The sequence below is a fragment of the Trichechus manatus genome, unplaced genomic scaffold (genome assembly GCF_000243295.1).
Source record: "Trichechus manatus latirostris isolate Lorelei unplaced genomic scaffold, TriManLat1.0 scaffold00121, whole genome shotgun sequence".
Classification (NCBI taxonomy): domain Eukaryota; kingdom Metazoa; phylum Chordata; class Mammalia; order Sirenia; family Trichechidae; genus Trichechus; species Trichechus manatus.
Window position 1 is genome coordinate 1,533,748 of NW_004444057.1, and position 19,151 is coordinate 1,552,898.

At 49.1% G+C, this 19,151-nt stretch overlaps 1 protein-coding gene across 1 annotated transcript in view; it reads left to right on the forward strand.

Moving 5' to 3' along the window:
• Positions 1-4,695: 4,695 nt before the first annotated feature.
• Positions 4,696-19,151, forward strand: part of PRDM6 (PR/SET domain 6) — a 115,044-nt gene continuing 100,588 nt past the window's right edge. Inside the window, exons 1-2 of the mRNA XM_004384278.1 lie at positions 4,696-5,269; positions 14,477-14,784. Of these exons, the coding sequence (XP_004384335.1) occupies positions 4,696-5,269; positions 14,477-14,784 (882 nt within the window). The remainder of the gene's footprint in view (positions 5,270-14,476; positions 14,785-19,151) is intronic.

Here is a 19,151-nt window from a genome sequence, read left to right on the forward strand (position 1 = left end):
GAGTCCAGGTCTGGGTGAGTTTCCAAGCTCCTCCTTTGGGAAATTAAAGAGGTGGGGCAGAGAGTGCTCTCTTTCCAGAGATTTCTTCCCCTTTGCCTGCTTGTCAAGGCCCTCAGTTAGGTGACTCTGCCCAGCTCCTAAAGCCTGGAGCAAAGGAGCTTTCTGCACAAGTGTGAATGAACAGGTGTAGAAGCAGGAGAAAGGACCACTGGAGGCCAGAGTCCCTGTGCTGTTTGGATGCCACATTTTTAACCAGGTTTTTGACACAGCAGGCTAAAGGGACCTGTTCACTAATCTGGCTAAGGAATGATTTGTCCTAGCTGTATCCAACCTTTCTTTCTATTTCCCTTCCCCCCCCCCTTTCACCTGCAGCCCTTCTCCCCATCCATTTCCCCAGAAAATAAATCTCTGAGAGGAGGCTGGGAGAGTGGATCTCAGAGAACCCTTCTGAATAAATGTCTATATTAATGAATTATTAACTCAGCCACCCGTGACCTTAAACCTAGAAGCGGGAGTGCCGAGGGCAGAGAGGAGAGCTGCTGAATCCTTTATTGGAGTCCTGTCAAATGCAACCGACCATTTGTTCCCCTCCCCCACCAGGAAAAATTAATTAATACGAAAGGCAAACTTTTTAAGTGTATGTCAAACGAAATCAGATAGAGGGTCTCCCGGACAGAATCCCCTTCTTGTTCTCCTGCCCTTCCTGCTCTTCCCTGTTTGCTCTGGCCTCTGGCTCTTCTCTTCCCCTCAGAGCTAAGGGTACAATGGGATTCCTGAGGATAATTTTAGTGAAAAAAATTGCTTGAGAAAATGATGAATTTGGGTAGTTAATTTATCGATCCTCCTGGCTCTTCTTCCCACTTGTTTTATTTTAGAGGTCATTAATCAATGAAGAAAAACACCACCGTGTCCCCCCGTTTGCATTTAATACACTCAACGCTTCTTATTTATTCCTCTGGAACAAATTCCCAGCAAATATTCGCCCATTGATTTGGGAGCGAAGGATTTTTATAAAGGTTTGATCGCTTTCTAAGTGGTCGAAGTGATTTGTTTCCGCGGTTATCTTGTAAGTAATGAAGAGAAGGTGACGGATTCGAGGGGTGCGTGTCCTTGCGGTCGGTGGGCTGACTTTTCTAAACCCCTCCCAGACCTGTTAGGGTGCTCTTGATCAAGGGGGTCCAGGGTCTGCTGAGTTGAGGGAGAAGCGGCTCCCGCAGCGCCTGTCAAGCCTCCAGACTACCGCCGTCCCCGCCCGCGCCGCTGGCAGTGGTGCGCCCCGGGGTGGGAGGACTGTGCAGACCTCTGCCCCAGCCAGCCCCGCCAGCCTCCCCCAGGTCACGGTCGGAGCAAGCCCGCCCCCAAAGGCCTTCTGGGGAGGGGTTGGGGATGCCCAGACTCTCGCTGCGCTCCCCTCTCAACTTTTCCTCACACTCTCTGGCTTCCGGGCTCTCAGCGCGTCCCCGGCTAACAGTCGCTTGCCTCCTTCATGCGAAGTCCCTATGCCTTCTGGGCCCTGGGGTCCTGTCGCCTGGAGTGTGACCTGAGCCTCCGGGACGCCTTCGAATCTGGCGGGCCAGGGACACTATTCGCAGGTATGGGAGGTGGGGCTGTGCTAACGTCTCTGCTTCTGCGTGGCCCCGCAGCAACCAAGTCTCTTCCATTGTGTTCCCCCACACACACACCCACATCCACACCCTGCTGAAGGTCAATCCTGAGTGGACTGGCAGAGGTTTGACTAGGGTGGACACGCACCTCACTGACCTGGGTTTGAATCGACCTCCATCACTCATTAATAGCGTGACCTTGGGGAACCTACCTAACCTTCCTGAGCCTCAGTGTTCCCATCTGTAATATGGCTGCTAATGATAATGCCTTCTTCAGCATGGTTGCTAGGCGGACTAATGCACAAGAAGCCCTTACCCGCTCCTAGCATGTCGCAAGCGCTCACTAACCCGACAGTTAATCTTATCAAAAGAGAACTGCCAGGCTTCCCAGTATGGGCGGCATGAGGCCTCAGGAGCAGTTGCTGTAACCAGAATCTCAAAGCCCCGAGATTTTCGTGGGGCGGTGGGGTGGCGGCGAGGGCGTTCTTTGGGAAGTCTATTCCTAGGGGATCGAGGGCTTGGAAGAAGCGGGCTTGGGCAGAAACGAGGAGGTGGGCGGCTGGGCTTCTGCCACAGCGTAGGGGCTTCCACCCCCCAGCGCTCCTAGTCTCTCCCAGCAGATGGAGAAGTCAGCACTGAGCCGAGGGAGTGTGAGAAAGAGAGTTCGTCCCTCCTCCCGTGGCCTGACACTTTTAGGAAGTTCTGGGAGCAGATTAATTGAAACGGGCCTGGAACTTCATTCTCCCCTTCTGGTGGAGTTGATCAATGCCGGCGGAGACCTCTTGCTTTAGCCTGGGGTCCACGATACCGTGGTTTTTCCCTCGTGGTGTTTGCCTTAAACTTAGGTGCTATCAATCTATCTAGGGATGACGGATGACCTTGTCACAACGACGCCAGTCAAAACATTTTCGGTCCAACTCTGTTCCAACTAGCATTGAGGCATCCTGCGTGAGAATGGGACAAAATCTAAACACCGCATTTCCCAGGCTCAGACAAAATGAGTGGTGCGGAGACAAAAAGAAACAAGGTGAAACCAGGAAAGAATGGCTATTAATTATTCAGAGTGGCGTGTGTCAAATAAACTGGGTTGTTTGAGAAAAGACAAATGCCATTTCTTCTTTTTGGAGCTCCGATGGGAGGAAAGCGCCTGAGCCACGGGTCAATTTCGTACACCCTCTCCTTGCCCTTCCCTCGCCGAGTACCCTCGAATACCAGGCGGAGCTGGAGACTGGAGCCTAATTGTGAATGTGCGGCCACGCACCAAAGGGCAGCCCGAAGCCCCCGGGGTGGGCAGGGGGAGGGGGTAGTTGCTGCACTTCCGACGCGAGATTTTGGGCCGAGAGATCTGCACATGACTCAGCCCCTGGGAGTCAAAGGCAAACAGCCCATGTGTGGAAGCAGTTGTGCCACCAGACGTAGCTCTGGATACTTGCCTCGGGGTACCAACAAGGAGAGGGAGCAAGTCTCCAGGAACACAACCCAAGAGGGGATCGCTGAGCGCTAGACAGTGTGCAGACTCCATTGCAGCCGCCTCCCAGCCTCGCGGCCATGCTTGAGTCCCACCAAGACCAGTCACCCTTTGGAGATCCTCGGTCCCATGCCTCCCAGCTCAGCAAAGCAGCCTTCTCGGCCGCCTACTGAAGGTTTCACTCCAGTGCGCAACCCGTCCCGCCCCGCCCCGCCCCGACTTTTCTCCCTTGAGGATTTATGTAGGAGGTTGCGTGGTCGGCGAGTCGACTCTGGCACCCAGCAGCACTCCAGGAAAAACTGAGTGGCCGAAAGCACAAACCCAGTCCCGGGACTCGGTCCGCTCGCCCGGCCGCGCGCGCCAGCTCTGCCGCGGACGCCAAAGCTCGTGCGGAGATGGATTCTGTTTTCCGCGTTTCCTCTGCTTTCAGGATTAGGGCACTGAGCGAGCACCTAGAAATGACAAGTCCTGGGCAGAAAGAGACAGCAGACGAACAGGAGACGTCACGCCAAAAAAAGTGGAGGTTAAGGGGATGGAGCAGGTATTTGTGCGGGAGAGGCGCGCGGGCTGGATGTGGATCCAGCCGTGTTAGAACTTCCTTTTTCCCTCTCCCCTCCCCTTCGCTCTTCTTGCATGCCTTCCCACCTCCCTCCCCCATCTCTCTCTATCCACACACACACGCACACGCGCGCGCGCGCGCACACACACACACACACACACACACGCCCGCGCGCTTGTATTTTGTGCTGTCGTAAAACCCACGTGTCCAGCGGGGAGGCTGCCAGAGCGTGGAGTCGAGGAGCCGGGACGGGGCGGCGGCCGAGCGCAGCAACCCAAAGCGGCTCTGTTCCGCGCCCAGATACTCCCGCGCTCCTGAACTCTCGGCCGAGCTCTCCTCGCGCTCGCCGTGGGCCTCCGCTCCTGAGCCCTCGGCCGAGCTCTCCTCGCGCTCTCCGTGGGCCTCCGCATCCTTCGCTCGCGGCCTGGGAGGGTCCCGGGCGGCCCGAGCTCTAGGGCTCTCCTGCCGCGTTGCTCAGAGGCATGTAGCGTTCCCAGGGCGCACACTCGCCCGCACGCTCACCGAGACACAAGCACGCACGCATCCGCTGGCGGCTCGGACTTATCAGGTAAACCGAGGTTTGTCTGGGTTGGGAATGAGTTTTAGGTCCCTTGGGTTGGGAGGCTGGAGGTCCCGGGCTGGGGGCGGGGGGCGAGACCGTCCCGCCTCCTGGCGCCGGAGGCCGAAGCGGCTCGGGCGTTGAGCCACTCCGGCTGGGGTCGGCTCCGGGCGCTGGCTGCAGGCGGGAGTTGGGTTCTGAAGCCGAGTCCTAAGGGGAGGTCCAGTCGTGCAGGGTGGGAGCTGGGCACGGCAGGCAGGCTCCGAGGCAGGGCGCCGCGCACGCCGCACGCTGCTCTTCCGCGCGGCGCCGTGGCTTCGGAGAAAACTTTGCTCCTAGCGGAGTTGGAGGCGGGAGTCGCGGAGCCGGACTGCAGCTGGCGGAGTCAACGGGTTCGGGCGCTGGCTCCAGGGTCCGGGAGGCCGCCCTCGCCGCCTCTTTCGCCCCAGGCCCGGCTTACGCGCCCCTCCTCCCTACCCTCTGCCCCCAGCTCCAGGCGTCGGATATGCTGAAGCCCGGAGACGCCGGCGGTTCGGCCTTCCTCAAAGTGGACCCAGCTTATCTACAGCACTGGCAGCAACTCTTCCCACACAGCGGCGGTGGCGGCCCGCTCAAGGGTGGCAGCGTTGCGGGCCCCTTGGGCGCGCCACAGCCTCTCCAGCCGCCGCCGCCGCCGCCGGCGGAGCGCGCCGAGCCCCCGCCGGACAGCCTACGCCCACGGCCCTCGTCGCACTCCTCCGCCTCCTCTACCCCTGCCTCCTCCTCCACCTCGGCCTCATCCTGCGCTGCCGCCGCTGCCGCGCTGGCCGGTCTCTCGGCCCTTCCCGTAGCACAGCTGCCAATGTTCGCGCCTCTGGCCGCTGCCGCTGCCGCTGTCGCTGCGGAGCCACTGCCCCCCAAGGACTTGTGCCTCGGCGCCACCTCGGGCCCAGGGCCCGCCAAATGCGGCGGCGGCGGTGGGGATCGTCGGAGCGCCCAGCGCTTCCGCTGCAGCGCGGAGGAGCTGGACTATTACCTGTACGGCCAGCAGCGCATGGAGATCATCCCGCTCAACCAGCACACCAGCGACCCCAACAACCGTACGTAGCCGCAGCCGGCGCGCTCGTTCCCCGGGCGCTGGCGCTGGAGGGCGCGGGTCAGGGAGGCGGGTCGGTGGTGACACGGGATGACCCGCTGTTCCAGGCCGCGGGCCCAGACCTCCCAGCCTGTCGCGGCAAAAGTTTTCTAGCGTTAGAGAAGAAAGGAGAATGGATGGGGTGGCCGGTGGTACCTCGGGGTTACCTTCCCTCCGCCCTTCATCTCCTTCGTGGCCTTAAGCGTTTTGGACTAGATGGGGGCATACAGACCTCCATCCTCTCGCTGGACAGTGCCTGGGGCGGGTCGTGGCAGCACGCGACAGGGAGTGCCCCGGGACGGGACTAGCGGGCCTAATGGGGGACGAAGGAGAGACTCTCACCGTTCCTGGGAAGCAGGAAGGCTAGGATTTGTTTCTACTTCTCTCCATCCAACCTTTCAAGTTAACGGCGTCGGCTCTTATTTCGGCCTCGGGGTTGACCAAAGAGAGGCCAGGAGCTGCGGACTGCCCGGAACTCTCTGGATGACATTGGGTCAGTCTCTCCCTGCAGGCAGGCATTATTCTTAGGTCTATTATTTATCTTGAAAGGAAAAAAAAAAAAGTGTCCTCTGCTTAGGGATTTCCGACTTCAGAACAGGGTCGTTCCCTGCAGATCGCGTATCCTACTCCGCTGCCAGTGTTCGCGATTCATAGCCACGCTTGTTGGTTTATTTATTTATTTTTAAAAATTAGAGAGGCATAGTATTTAATAAAAAAAGTTTGCTCCTCTCTTCCGCCAACTAAATGGCAAATGCCTAATTAAACGTCAGGATCGTCTAGCTTTATTTCCTGTATTAATTTCACACGCATATCACAAATACAATTGCGCTTTGAGGTTTAAAGCAAAACTAATGAAAACCAAGAATGTGTATTGCTTTATATCTGCTTCTTTTTGGTAATTTCCGAAGTTGTGATATGTTTACACCTAACATTTTGGGACATTAAAAGTGCTAAATATACTTCCGGAGACCTGTGGAGATAACATTAAAGCAGGTTAAGAGAGTAAGGTTGAAAGGAATACAAGATTTGAAAGATCAACATTCATCCAGCTATTTTCACCATCTTATTGCTTCATCTAGCTTCTGTATAAGTGTATGAGAAAAGCTAAACTAGATATTTGTTATTATTCTATTTTAAGGAAGTCTCTTCTTGCAGAATGTCTACCACTCCTCCATGAACTTCTTAATTCGGTGTAAAACCAAAATAATTTCAGGTTATAGCTACTTAAAGAATTTCCAAAGTTTCTCTGATGAAAAGACATTGGGCATCGGCCTAGGGAATGAAGTGTAGTAATCTCTTTATGATTATTGGAGATAATTGTTGCGATAAGGATAATTATTACCAAAAAAGAATAGTTGTGTTTACTTTTTCCTTTCTATAGTCTGAGGATAAAGTACTGGTTAAAATGGGATTTTAAACACTAGGTTGTTCTGTAGTTAAGAAGATTTGTATTTCAGAAAATCTTATAAAATTATATTTTCTTGATGGACCTCAAAAATGCTTATCTCCTATGGAATTACTTGTATGCGTTGCTTTTCAAAGCAGTTCTTTAAAAATGTGAAATAAAAAGATAAAAAATGCTTTGAAAGAGGCCATTAAGTTAAATACCATCATTGCAAGCTAGAAGAGCTTCGTTAAGCTTGCAGTTTCTCTTCTGAATTAAATCAGTAGTGGAAAAGACACCAGCAGTGCACCCCAAAGCCCTAGCTGAGCTCCCTATATTGTTTATAGTGCAATCTTAAGATTTAATGCATGTTCACTAAGAGAAAACCTAGATTAATCAGAGAAGGAATTGGGATAGATTCCTAATTAATATATGGCTATTGAACCAGTTTATAGCCTAGGTAACTTTTTTCCTCTGGCTGGAGGAAATGAATTATGATTTTATTTAAATTACTCTTATTGTGTTAATCTTCTGATAGCTCATTTTGAATCGACTGGACTGCTTTAATGTGTGAAGTGCGGGGGAGATGAGAGAAGGGAAAGGAAATCAGATCGTGCTATTCGAGTTACACCTCACGTTGCTTACTAATTAAATGGCAATTAAGAAAATGGAAAGCTGAGGTAGCGCTGTGTAATGCTAGGAGACGAGGTCTCTCCTTGTTTCAGGTATTTCTCTGGGCAAATGTAGGCACGTATTTGAAACCATAACGTGTTTTACAAAGATGAAATAAAAAGTGATTGAGTTTAATCTAAATAAGTGATCAAAACAAATCAGAAATGCAAAGGTTGAGAAACTTTTTTTCTCCCTTTGCAGGCGAAGTTGGTATGTTTGTTACTTGAAAGACTATGAAAAACAGAAGCTTTTCCTTATTTCCATGTTGGATATGGGTGAGGAGGGTGGGGGGGGGGAGAAGCACCTATTAATTTATTATGCATCGATTTTCCTAGTTTTCCTTTTAGTCTTTTGCCATCCCTCTCTAAAAGAGTTCTCTGACATAACCTCTCAGTATTGCTTCATTTTGTCACTTTGTATTTAAAATGGGCATTGAATCACTCTTTTTTCCTCACAAGGCAAAGAAATGGACTTCCTATTTCTCCCTTTGCCATAGGAGAGTAACTTTGCCTGGGATCAGCAATTCATGACAATATTGCTCTGTAAAAAAAGGAACCCAGAAACACTCTTATCGCCTTGATACTTTGTTGTCATCTATGGCAAATGCCATAATGAAGGGGCTTGTAGCTCTCTTCCACAAAAAAAAAAGAAAAGAAAACAGCAGAAACTGTACAACTTAGCTCGTGGGAACTCTCCCAATATATCCCTGTTACGTAACTCGTATCCATCGATGTATTCTATGAGTGAAGTACACTTTACACTGAAGCTCTGAATACTTAGCTGCCTCTTCTTCTCTTTAAAGTCAAGTGGTGCGTTGTGTAATATAAATGGGGGATGCCTTATATTACTGCCCTCATTTGCTGCTGGGTTCCCTGAAGCCACTGATTCCGTCAGGTTCTGTCGCAGTGGCCTCTCTCCGGGTTCTGTGAGTTAGTGAGTTGTCTGAGACCCTGTCGCTGCCTTTGGAAGGTAGCAAGAGGCAGTCGCGGGTTCGCGCCTGGCGTTTGATCCCAGATTGTCTCTGCTGATCCAATTAGCTTTTCATACTTTTTTTTTTTTTTTTTTTTTTGGTGAAGGTGTACCTCTCTTCTATCTGGAAAGGATGTGATAGCTAAGCCCACCAGGGTCACTCTGCGGAGAGTGCAGTTTTGGGAAGCGGGGGCCTCTCTGTCTCCTCCCGACTTAGGGGAGCCCTGCAACGCAAGGAACAGCGCCGGGAGCAGCCTTGGCTTGCGAGCGGGCGTACAAGCAGGGCTACAGACTCGCGCTGGTAGCGTTGGCTTTCCAAGTGTTGGGCGGGGGGAGGGGGAGAGGGGCGGAGCGGGGGGGGGGGTATCGGAGAAGGAAATTTGGACCCAACCCTAGTTTGTCCAGTTGAGAGGCGAGTACTTTGGGGGCGGAAAGAGATAACAAAGGAGGATAACTATTTTTTCCCTTTTTCCTCCAATTTCTTCCCACCCTGTTGAAATCGTGGATCTATCCGGGAGCTTTGAGCCCAGTGGCCTAACAGCAGACTCTGCTACCGAGGCACATCCTCTGCGCCCCTTCTACACAACGGCCCCGCGGTCAATGGCTTGTGAGCAACTTAGATTTCAGACCTGGTCCTTGGGGAGAGAGGCTCGGCATTGGCTTTTGCGTTGTTCTATTTTTCTTTTTCTCTTTTCTGTGTTTTATGTGTTCAAGCCCAGCCCTATCCTGTAACACACGATTTAGCTATTTTACATCATTCGTTATCTAGCGCCCTGAAACTGAACATAGAGCCATATATTAGATCGAGGTTAGAAGAGGTGGCGACTGTTTATTTAAGGTGATAAAATGGTCCATCAGCAGTAATCTCCATCGATATGTGCCACTAGGAGATGAAGGATGAGGGGACAAGCCACAATTAATTGCCCTATAGTTTTGTAGGAGAGAGTGGAGCCAGCCCAGACCCTTCGATCTCCTTTCGCGACTCCTATTCATCATCTCTGCATTGTATATGGCGGCCTCGCAGGGGCAGGGGCTGGCGAGGTTTATCTCTGCGCAATATTCTCTCACCCTCACACACTGGAGCTCCAATTTAATTTATTAATACAGTCATTGGGCGACAAAATCCACATTTCTTCCCTCCCTCCTCTTTTTGTCTCTTCTTCTTGGTCCCAGGGCGTAGCCGGCAGCCAGACTCCGCAGGAAAAGCCCAGCGCCTCTGCGATTGGCGCTGAGCTTTCAACTCGCGCAGAGTCCTCAAGAAAGTTCCTCGCGAGCTGGACCGCCTCGCGGGGACTGGTGGCGGGACTAACCCACCTAGCCTCTGGATCTGCTTTTAGACCCTCTCCGGGGGTCTGGAATATATCTGCCTCATGGAATGGGTGGTGAGGACGGTGGTGCGCGGCGGGGACTTCGGAGTGTGGGTGGCGGCGGCCACGCCTAATCTTGGAAGAGAGCCCTTCTCTGGAAGGAAGCGGACGAGGCCTTCAAAACGCAGTCTTAGGTGCGGAGGCCTCCTGCCGGCCTGAGCGCCCCACTCTTTGCAGTATCCCCCTACCCGGCCCCCCATCTTATCCAGCCTAAGGCACAAGCAGGGCAGAGGTGGAACGCAGGCTGGAGGCCCGGGGACGCGAACCCTAGGGCCGGAGGTTTCCGGACACCGCGCTCAGCCGGCCCCACTCGGGGCTCGCGGAGCACCTCCACCCCCAACCGGCGACCCCATGGCCTGTGCCTGCGCCCAGGACGCACGCGGCGCTGTGCGGCAGGGCTGCCAGCAGGCGGCACTCCTGGGGCCACGGCGCTAGATGGGGATCGATGAGCGCCAACCTCGCCGGGCTTGGCCTGTGGAACTGCCTGCCGCGACCTAGGTGGCGGTCGTGGAGGATTTACAGCCCGAGCGGGTATCGCCGCCCAGGCCGAAAGGCAAGCTTTTCAGCTGTTCCTTGGTTTCCTAGCGGGAGGGCGGGTGAGGGCAGGCGAAGGGCCGGCGTGGCGTACCCTCCCCGCCGGTCTGGGACTCCGCTTGCGTCCACACGCGCCTGTCGGCCTCCACAGACATCCAAAGCCCTGGAACATTTTATATTTTCCCTTTGCTAGAACGAGAAATGAAATCCCAGAAAGGAAAACCATGGCCTACGTTGTCTCTTTTAAGATATAGTATATCCGTTTTAAGTTACAGAAGTAGTACAAGCACTTGTAAACATTCAAACGATACAGAAACCCACCCAATGTCGTCGAGTGCATTCCGACTCACAGCGACCCCGTAGAACAGAATAGAACTGCTCTATAGGGCTTCTAAGGCTGTAAATCTTTCGGAAAGCAGACTGCCAAGCCTTTCTCCCGCCGAGCAGCTGGTGGGTTCAAACGGCAGACCTTTCCGGTTAGCAGCCAGCAAGTAACCACTGCACCACCAGGGCTTCAAAATACAGATGGGTATAAAATGGAGAGTGAAAGTCAGCTCCCCACTCCACTTGGCCTGGTCTTTCGAGGCCAGTAGGTGAACAGGTCTGACCTAATGATACTCCCTTCCCTTATCCAGGGACACAGACAGGATTAACAGATGTATTCAAGATAGAAAATCAACAGTGATCTCTTATATTCCCTTATGCTAAAATGGCATTTCAAGTATCTTGTTTGGAGAATATGAAAATATTTCTCACAGATATAGGAAACTCTTTATGAATGACAATTATGAACTTGTACAAAAACTCTCTGATTTTAAGAGAAACTGGGAACATTTTATTTGTCTCCTCTATAAATACCAATAGACTTGAGTATTGCTTGGCCTGGCATGCTTTGAATACATATACTTTAAATATATAATTTATATGTCTAATTTGGGCATCTAGTCCACTTCTCTCTCAAACCTTTTCATGTAGGTGTTTATGGTTCACTGGCTAGAGTACACTCTGTTAGAATGTACACTTGGTTCATATTTGTAAACCTCAAGTAATAAGTTACTTGTTTCAAACATCCTCAAGCTCCTCTGGGATTGACACATTCGTCAGAAGCCAAATGCTTTCAGTTGCTCAGGTTTTATGTATTACAAAACAATAGCATTAGAATATAACGTGCATTTTGATGGCAATTGGTCAACTTTCCTGGCAGAACATTTTGATATAGCATGAAGTCTTACAAATTGAGAAAACTCACATTGGGTTGTCTAATTAGAGTGGCCTTACCTATTTTGCTGTGGACCTAATAGACTTCCTGATATTGACGGAACTTCAGTTTTTCACTGTGCAAAATGCTACTATTAAGTTTTTCAACACTTAGTGGAAACAAAGGAAACTTAGTAAGTTGAAGAGGGTTTCAGATAACTTCTGAAGAGAAAGGACTCAACCATTGTTTTAACTGCACACGTTACAAATATTGGAAGTATGTTTCTTGTCTGTGGGGTAGTGGCTGAAGTTGGTACTTTTGTTCCTTATTTTATGTCTGATGTAGTTGGTGTGATGTTACATGTTGTGGAGGTGCCAGAAATTGACATCTCTGGTCCAAACTGTTGGGTGAGTGAATACTAAATGCTCTTGCATCTCACCCTTTGCTTCATTGAGTGAACCAAAAAGGGAAGGTCAGTTAAGCAACTCCCTGGGGTGATTTATTTTTATTTTCATGGCATATTGCCTTTGCTTATTGTCATTTGTTTTTAGCTATTTTTGCTAAGGTGCCGAAAGGCCATCTTTGATGTTAGGCACTAAAATTCAAAATTATGAACTTTAGCTATTTACTTTCTCATTCATTCTCTTACTTTAACCCCCCCAAACCTCAGTGGCGGGGGTGGGAGGGGAGTGGGGGGGGAAGGTGGGAGGGTGGAGGAGTAGAGCAATCTCTGTAACTCAATCATGCTACAACATTTTTTCATGGTTCCAAAATAGTTACTTCAGTAAAATATTTCAGTTCAATTGATTGAGTCATGAGTTCGGATATAAAAGTCTCTGAGCTTTCATCAGTCTTCCTAGATCTCTGGGTTTGGAGGCTTTGGGGTCAGGCAGGCCTTACTGTAAATCCTTTCTCCTGTCACTTTCTAGCTTCTGGTCCTTGGTCAAGTTACAACACTCCTGAAACCTAAATTGGCTCATAGGCAAAATGGAAATCAAGATAATTAGATAATATGGTAATTGTGTGGATAAAGACAGGTGCCTGATCATAGTAAGCACTTGATAATTGTGAGTTTTTATTGTCTCTTTCCATTTCTTCTTATGGCTTGAGTTCCCCCCCCCCCTTCACAATCAAAAGCTTGAGAGAGAAGAAGTTGACACGTGGAGAAGGGTGAGAATATTCCCAGCTAGGCCTTAGGGTGAAAAACAGAATCTGACACTTTTTATATAGTTTGTGTTGCTGACAGAGGGGGCTTTTTGTGTGAGGGAGGCCCAGAGGCGTGGATACTTCATGATCTACAGAAACAAGTTGTTGCTTTTCAGCTGAGAACCTGTGGACACCTCCAAGAAGCTTCTGTCATAGGAAAGTCCCGTCTTCCCCTGCCACTCTCTTGGGAGGAATAGCCGAAGGAGGGGAAGGCATAGCTGCGCGGGGCCGTAGCCCGCCTCGACGCAGAGAGGATGCTCACATAGCCACCTTTTGCTCGCTGTGAAGTAAACGGCGAAACGAGGGTTCGCTCGCCATGCTGGGTTGCGATTCGGTGTTCCTTTGTCGAAGGTTACTCACTGACACTTTGTTACAAGTTCTTTGGGCATTTCGGCCTCCTCGGTACCAATGGGGTACACCCCGGATGATCTACCAGGCCTGGCTACGACCGAGGCCGGGCGCAGGTGCTCGGAGGCCTCAATGGCCACCCGCTGCCCTGCACGGGCGCACCTGTTGGTGCCCAGCTGTTACCGGTTCCGCCAGTCCTGGCTTGCCCGACGTCAAGACCCGTCCACAGGGCCCCGGTGCGCGGGGGCGCTGCGGCGCCCCTGGAAGGCTAGACCATGGAAGCCAGGTCGCGCCGGCGGGCGCCGAGGTCGCCTCCTCGGGGCAGGTCCCGCGGGCTAGGGCGCAGACACGGCGGCTCCGCCAGATCCATTAATAACCTGGAGGGCGCTGCGGTCGGACAGCGCGGCCGCCCCGCCTCTTCTCGTTCAATTCGAGTTGAGGAACACTGGGTGCCTACGGCCGCCCAGCCCGGAGGGGTGGGGGTGAGGGTCCCCTCGCGCGCGGGCTCTCTAGGAAGCGTCGGAGAGAGATGGCTTCAGCAACAGCACGCACTCAGTTTGTAGCCAAAGATAAGAGCATTTAGCCTCGGCATCAACCGTCGAGGCAGGAGTTGAGGCCGTCTCCATTGAACCATCACCCTGATCATTAAAGACCCATTACCCCGATCGTTAAATTTGCTGTTCGTTTCGGCTTCTGGGAAGAGCTTGCACGCGAGCACAGGCACAATCAAACCCGCCAGAACAGCAAATTTCTTCTCGCTCGGTCAGGAGCGCCCGCAGTGGGCGCTGACCGGGCACTCGAGGGATCGCAGCGTGGACGCGCTCTCCGCGGCCGGGGCCAGGCGCTCGGCGGGGACGCGCCTTCCCCGGAGCCCCAGGTCCGCTCCGCCCTCTCCCGCGGGCGCCGGGGAGGCGGTGGAAGATACCGTCGCGTACCCGGGTGGAGAAGAATGCGAACCGCGCCTCGCGTCATACGGGTCGTCTACCTGCCCAAATGACTAAAATTTCTCCTCCTTAAATGTAAAAAGAGGAAAATCAAACACCCAGGCGACCAATGCAAAATCTTCCCGATATATCAAATTAGGCAAGAGACGGGATTTTTCGTTGTAGTACAGCGATGATAAACACCTGACAGAAACCGCGGAAGGGGTGAGAGGGTCGGAGGGAGCGAGAGATAGAAGGGAAGAGAGGAAACCGCGAGCCGTCGGTTCCGCGGCGAGGGTAAAGACGCCATCCCCACCCAGCTCGGGAGGCTTTTTGGGGCACCCGGCGTCCCGCCTCCGTTCCAGGCCGACGTGGATGCGGCGAATTCCAAGGCAGTGGCTCTGGTTCGGGCCTTTCCCACCTGTGGCCTGGGCGCCCCGAAGGCGCCATCTCCCCCGTAGGTCGTTTACCTGGGCAGGGATTCAGTTCTCCAGCGGGGGCTTAAACGGGGGGGCCACCCCGGGCGGCCGGGTTAACTCTCTCCTTCCCCTCTTCCCATGTGTCCCCGCAGGCTGCGACATGTGCGCGGACAACCGCAACGGTGAGTGCCCCATGCACGGGCCGCTGCACTCGCTTCGCCGGCTCGTAGGCACCAGCAGCGCCGCGGCTGCTGCGCCCCCGCCCGAGCTGCCCGAGTGGCTGCGGGACCTGCCGCGGGAGGTGTGCCTGTGCACTAGCACCGTGCCCGGCTTGGCCTACGGCATCTGCGCGGCGCAGAGGATTCAGCAGGGCACCTGGATCGGGCCCTTCCAGGGCGTGCTCCTGTCCCCGGAGAAGGTGCAGGCGGGCACCGTGAGGAACACGCAACATCTCTGGGAGGTAAGTCGCTTGGCTCGCAGCACTTTACTACCAGGCCGGAAGCTTGGCCAGCACAGAGCCTTGGCCCTAGATGGGTCACTAACTCGGGGAGAGGCTCCCTTTGGTCTCCAGAGGGTAGTGGAGGATAGATTTCCCTAGTCTTGCAAATGCTTGGTGTCTGCAGTACCTACAGTAAGGAGGCCACAGAGCAACAGCCCCGCAGACAGAAACACAGGGCCGACAGGTTTCTGAAGATGGAGTCACCTTAACTTGCCTTTATTTTATCTGGAATGGATTTGACCCTTTTGTCTCCCTGGATCTTGAGAACATGAGAAGCCAAATGAGGAGATGGAGCAGAGGAGGTTGGGCATTGGAGTGTAAGCTGGGTGACCTTTACGTCTCATTCTAAGTTCATTCATTGTGATTCTGTGGCCTGGGCAGGGAGGAACATTGACATGACCAGGAGAAAGAGGAGTCCGGCTCATTTTCTCAGATAAAAACAATTTTGTAAACACTGACATGTGGAAGACTGCAACGTGTTTCACAACTTTCAAAGTACGTGAATTATATTGTGAATCAGAAACCCCAAATTCTGTTTCTTCTCTGACAAAATTATGCAATCTTTAAAAAGATAGTAAATCAAAACAAACAAAAAACTCTGAGCACTTTTGATATAACCCCCAACCTGTTGCCCCTGAGTCAATTCTGACTCATAGTGACCCAGCAGGACTAAGTAGAACTGCCGGGTAGGGTTTCCAAGGAGTGGCTGGTGGATTCAAACTGCCAACCTTTTGGTTAGCAACGAAGCTCTTAACCACTGTGCCACCCAGTTGATGATAATACTTCAATGGCACAGTCTTATCTGATACTATTATTTAAAAGTAAACAACCTGATAGAAGGATGTTAACCTATGATTTCTCGTAAACCTTCATGGGTGATTATTGAGGTCTACTTTTGAACAGAGAGACTCTTATCATTGGTTAATTCCCCCACCAATTTTAGCCACTCCTCCACTGGTAAAGAATTATTTATGAAATACAAGATGCTAGAAACCATGTTGTCATTGGGTGCCGTTGAGTTGATACTGACTCATAGTGACCCCATGTGACCGAGTAGAACTCTCCCATAGGGTTTTCTTGGCTGTAGTCTTTACCGAAGCAGACTGCTGGTCTTTCTCTGAGGGAGCTGCTGTGTGCGTTCAAACCACCAACCTTTTAGTTAGCATCTGAGCACTTAACCGTTGTACTGCCAGGGCTCCTTCTAGAAGTCGTACCCTTAAGCAATATATAAATTTGAGTAACTGTGACGAGTAATATAATGGAGTGGGAATAGGTAAAAAAGAAAGGTTTTTAAATGCTGGGGTCCAAGTTGGTATGGACCTCAGGACTCCATTTATGGGTCATTTTTGCAGCAGCTTGACCCTCACACTTGGCTAAGTGTCCTGTCAAGGTAGTCATTTTTCACTGTGAGCTGCATCATCTTCACCAAATAAAACTCATGGGACTCAATAATCCACTCACATTTTTGCTGAGCACCTGCTCTGACCAACACTATGTTGGGCCCTGGATATACAGTATTGTGAAAGACAGACCTGGTCCCCAGAACCCTCACATAACTACTGTATTGAGAATTAGGTGATGAGGTCTGTGTCTGCAAAGGCTCCTTTGATGGGTGATGAGCTGAGTGTTTGTGCCCACAGTCCAGCAGCCCAAGATAGCAATATGGCAGCCAACACATTTACCTGCTGGGGCACAATGCTCAGGCTCTCAGGCTCCATCTTTTTTCACTCTCAAACTATTGTTGGAAAACAACTGTCCAGTTTTCATCTTTCAGGATAGGATTCCTGATTGAGGGGGGAAGAAAAAAGTTGGATATATTTATGTTACCAAATTGTGCTTTTTTATTTTAACAGAAATTTTTAAAGGAAAACAGGGAAGGAGAAAATGGCTTGCTATACAGAAGTAGATTAGAAGTTAGAGCTTTTGGATAAGAAAAACTGGCAAGTGAGAAATTACCAAAGCATCTGGTTTTGCAACATTTGCTAGTTGATTTTGTTTCTAATTAGTTTGTAACTCCACTGTGGTTTAAAGTTTATAAAACACTTCTAGGCACTTTTCATGTTCCCTTGGCGTTATTGGGAACTCTGATACCGTCCAGTTGAAGGTTGGCCAATACTTTTCTGGGAAAATTGTGACGTAATTGTTCAGTGGTACAGATTTGCTTTACGTGAAAATGTTAAAACTGAACACTCTTTACACTATTTTAGTTCCGTCCAATGCCTTGGGTTTAGTGCCCATCTATTTTTAGAGTGCCAGGGGACAAAGCTATAAGCATGAAAAAAAAGCTCCTAGTTTCCTGTTTTTGTTTTTTTTATCTACCAGGCTTTGAATGATTGGGCTGTTGGCAAGAAACCACTACACATATAGAGTATATTAATATATATTAACATTGAAAACTGTGGAACTTTTGTTTTACACCTTGATGAAGTTAAAATTCTGTTGTAGAAACTAGAGAATATAACCTTTTTTTGTTGTTGTTGTTGATGTTTTAGTAGATACAAAATGAGTTTTACCTGTTGTTTTGGATATGTGGGCTGAGTATGTGGGGGGTTCATAAAATTTTTTCTGTGTTATAAAAAGATTTTCTGGGTGTCTGGGTGCATGCTTGAATGATTGACAAGCCCCTACTTCCAAATTCAGCACATACTTGATCTATTTATTTTTCTCATCTGTAACAACACTTAGAATAACATACATTTGGGGGATTGAAGGAACATTAAAGCTTTAGCCTTACGATATGTATCAGTCTCCTGAGAGATCATATAAAATTTGACTATGGCCACTTGTAAGATAAAACACTTTCTTTAATAGGTTTTAGATTTTTATTAGTATAGTTATTCTTAAGAGATGAAGTATGAATTTATTTTTACTTTTTAAAAATGTTATGATTTATTACTCTTATAAAGCATGACTATTTGAATTCAGTTAGATTTATAACAGAGGAGTCTAAATATTGGATTTGTTCCTTAAATTTTTGTCTTTCCTTTCAGACCTAAATTCTACTGTGAAAATTTTTTTTTATCATCGTATTAATTCTATTAGAAGAAATTAGTAATTGGAATATACCGTAGATCTGTAGGAAACTTTTGGCGATAATTGTTTAACAACTCATGTAATAATTATCTACTCTTTCTTTTAGATTATCTTCTAGAATATTGGGTTGATGTAAAGCAGGTTTTTAAAAAATTAAAAGCTATTGAATCATCACTATATCATTTTAAAAGTCATAACTGCAGTTGTTTCTCTTCATATTTTTGAAGTCATTTGCTAAAAGCAATTAAATAATTAGTATATAATTTTAAAAGTCATAACTGCAATTATTTCTCTTCATCATATTTTTTCAAGTCATTTGCTGAAGATATGTCTTTATATTTAGAGTTCAATACTTAGGTCCTCATAGATCTTACCTGGGTTATTTATCATTATTTCTATACCATAAATGGATTGCTAATCTTTTGCCATCACTGTTTCTAAGTAGATGATGAATTTTTATTTCCATTTACAGTTCATTGTTTTTAGTATGGTTGTACTTTATTATGTTGTACACATGAAGACTTATTACGGAAACAGTCAGATTCACCTTAGTTACTCCTTTTGTTTAATCATTAAAAGGTCTATTTTCTTTGTAGAAAAATGACTTTAATATTTAACATACATCAGCCACGGGGAGCTTGCTTGGTTGATTTGTAAGGGTGCTATCATTGTTTAGTTAATATATTCTTTATGTATAATTCTGGTTCTTCAAAACACAGCGATTTAGAGAAAGTGAACTTTCATTCTACTACCTTCAGTATATTTTGACACTTTGGGGTGTTTGTGAGAAATTCTAAGAATTTTTCTTTTTTTTTAGCCATAAGCCAAGGTAATTTTTTTTGGGGGGGGTAAGTTAAAGAGATGAGCACTCTAAAAGCCAAGTAATTAGTCATTTTTTTTGGCCATTTTCTTTTAGAATCAGAATTTTAAAAATAATAAACTCAGTTTAAAACAAAACATTACAGGGTGCATTAAACCATTATGCACTTTAGTCACATGCATTTATTCCAGTAAAACTTGGATGCAGGATACATTTCTAGCTAGTTGGATATAATGGGAAAAATCTTCCTGACTGTTTTGCGAAGAAAACAGAGACTTTCTCAGCAGTTAGGTCTTATTGATGAGAGCGAGATAATTTTATCCTAATCTGTTTTCTAATAAAGAAGTTAAAAGGCACATTTGATTCTAACATATATGAAAACATTATCTAAATTATTAATGTGCCCCTTTTCCCTTGAGATAAATTAATCTAGTTGCATATGGTTTCCCCTTTCTGCTTAACATCAGAATTTAAT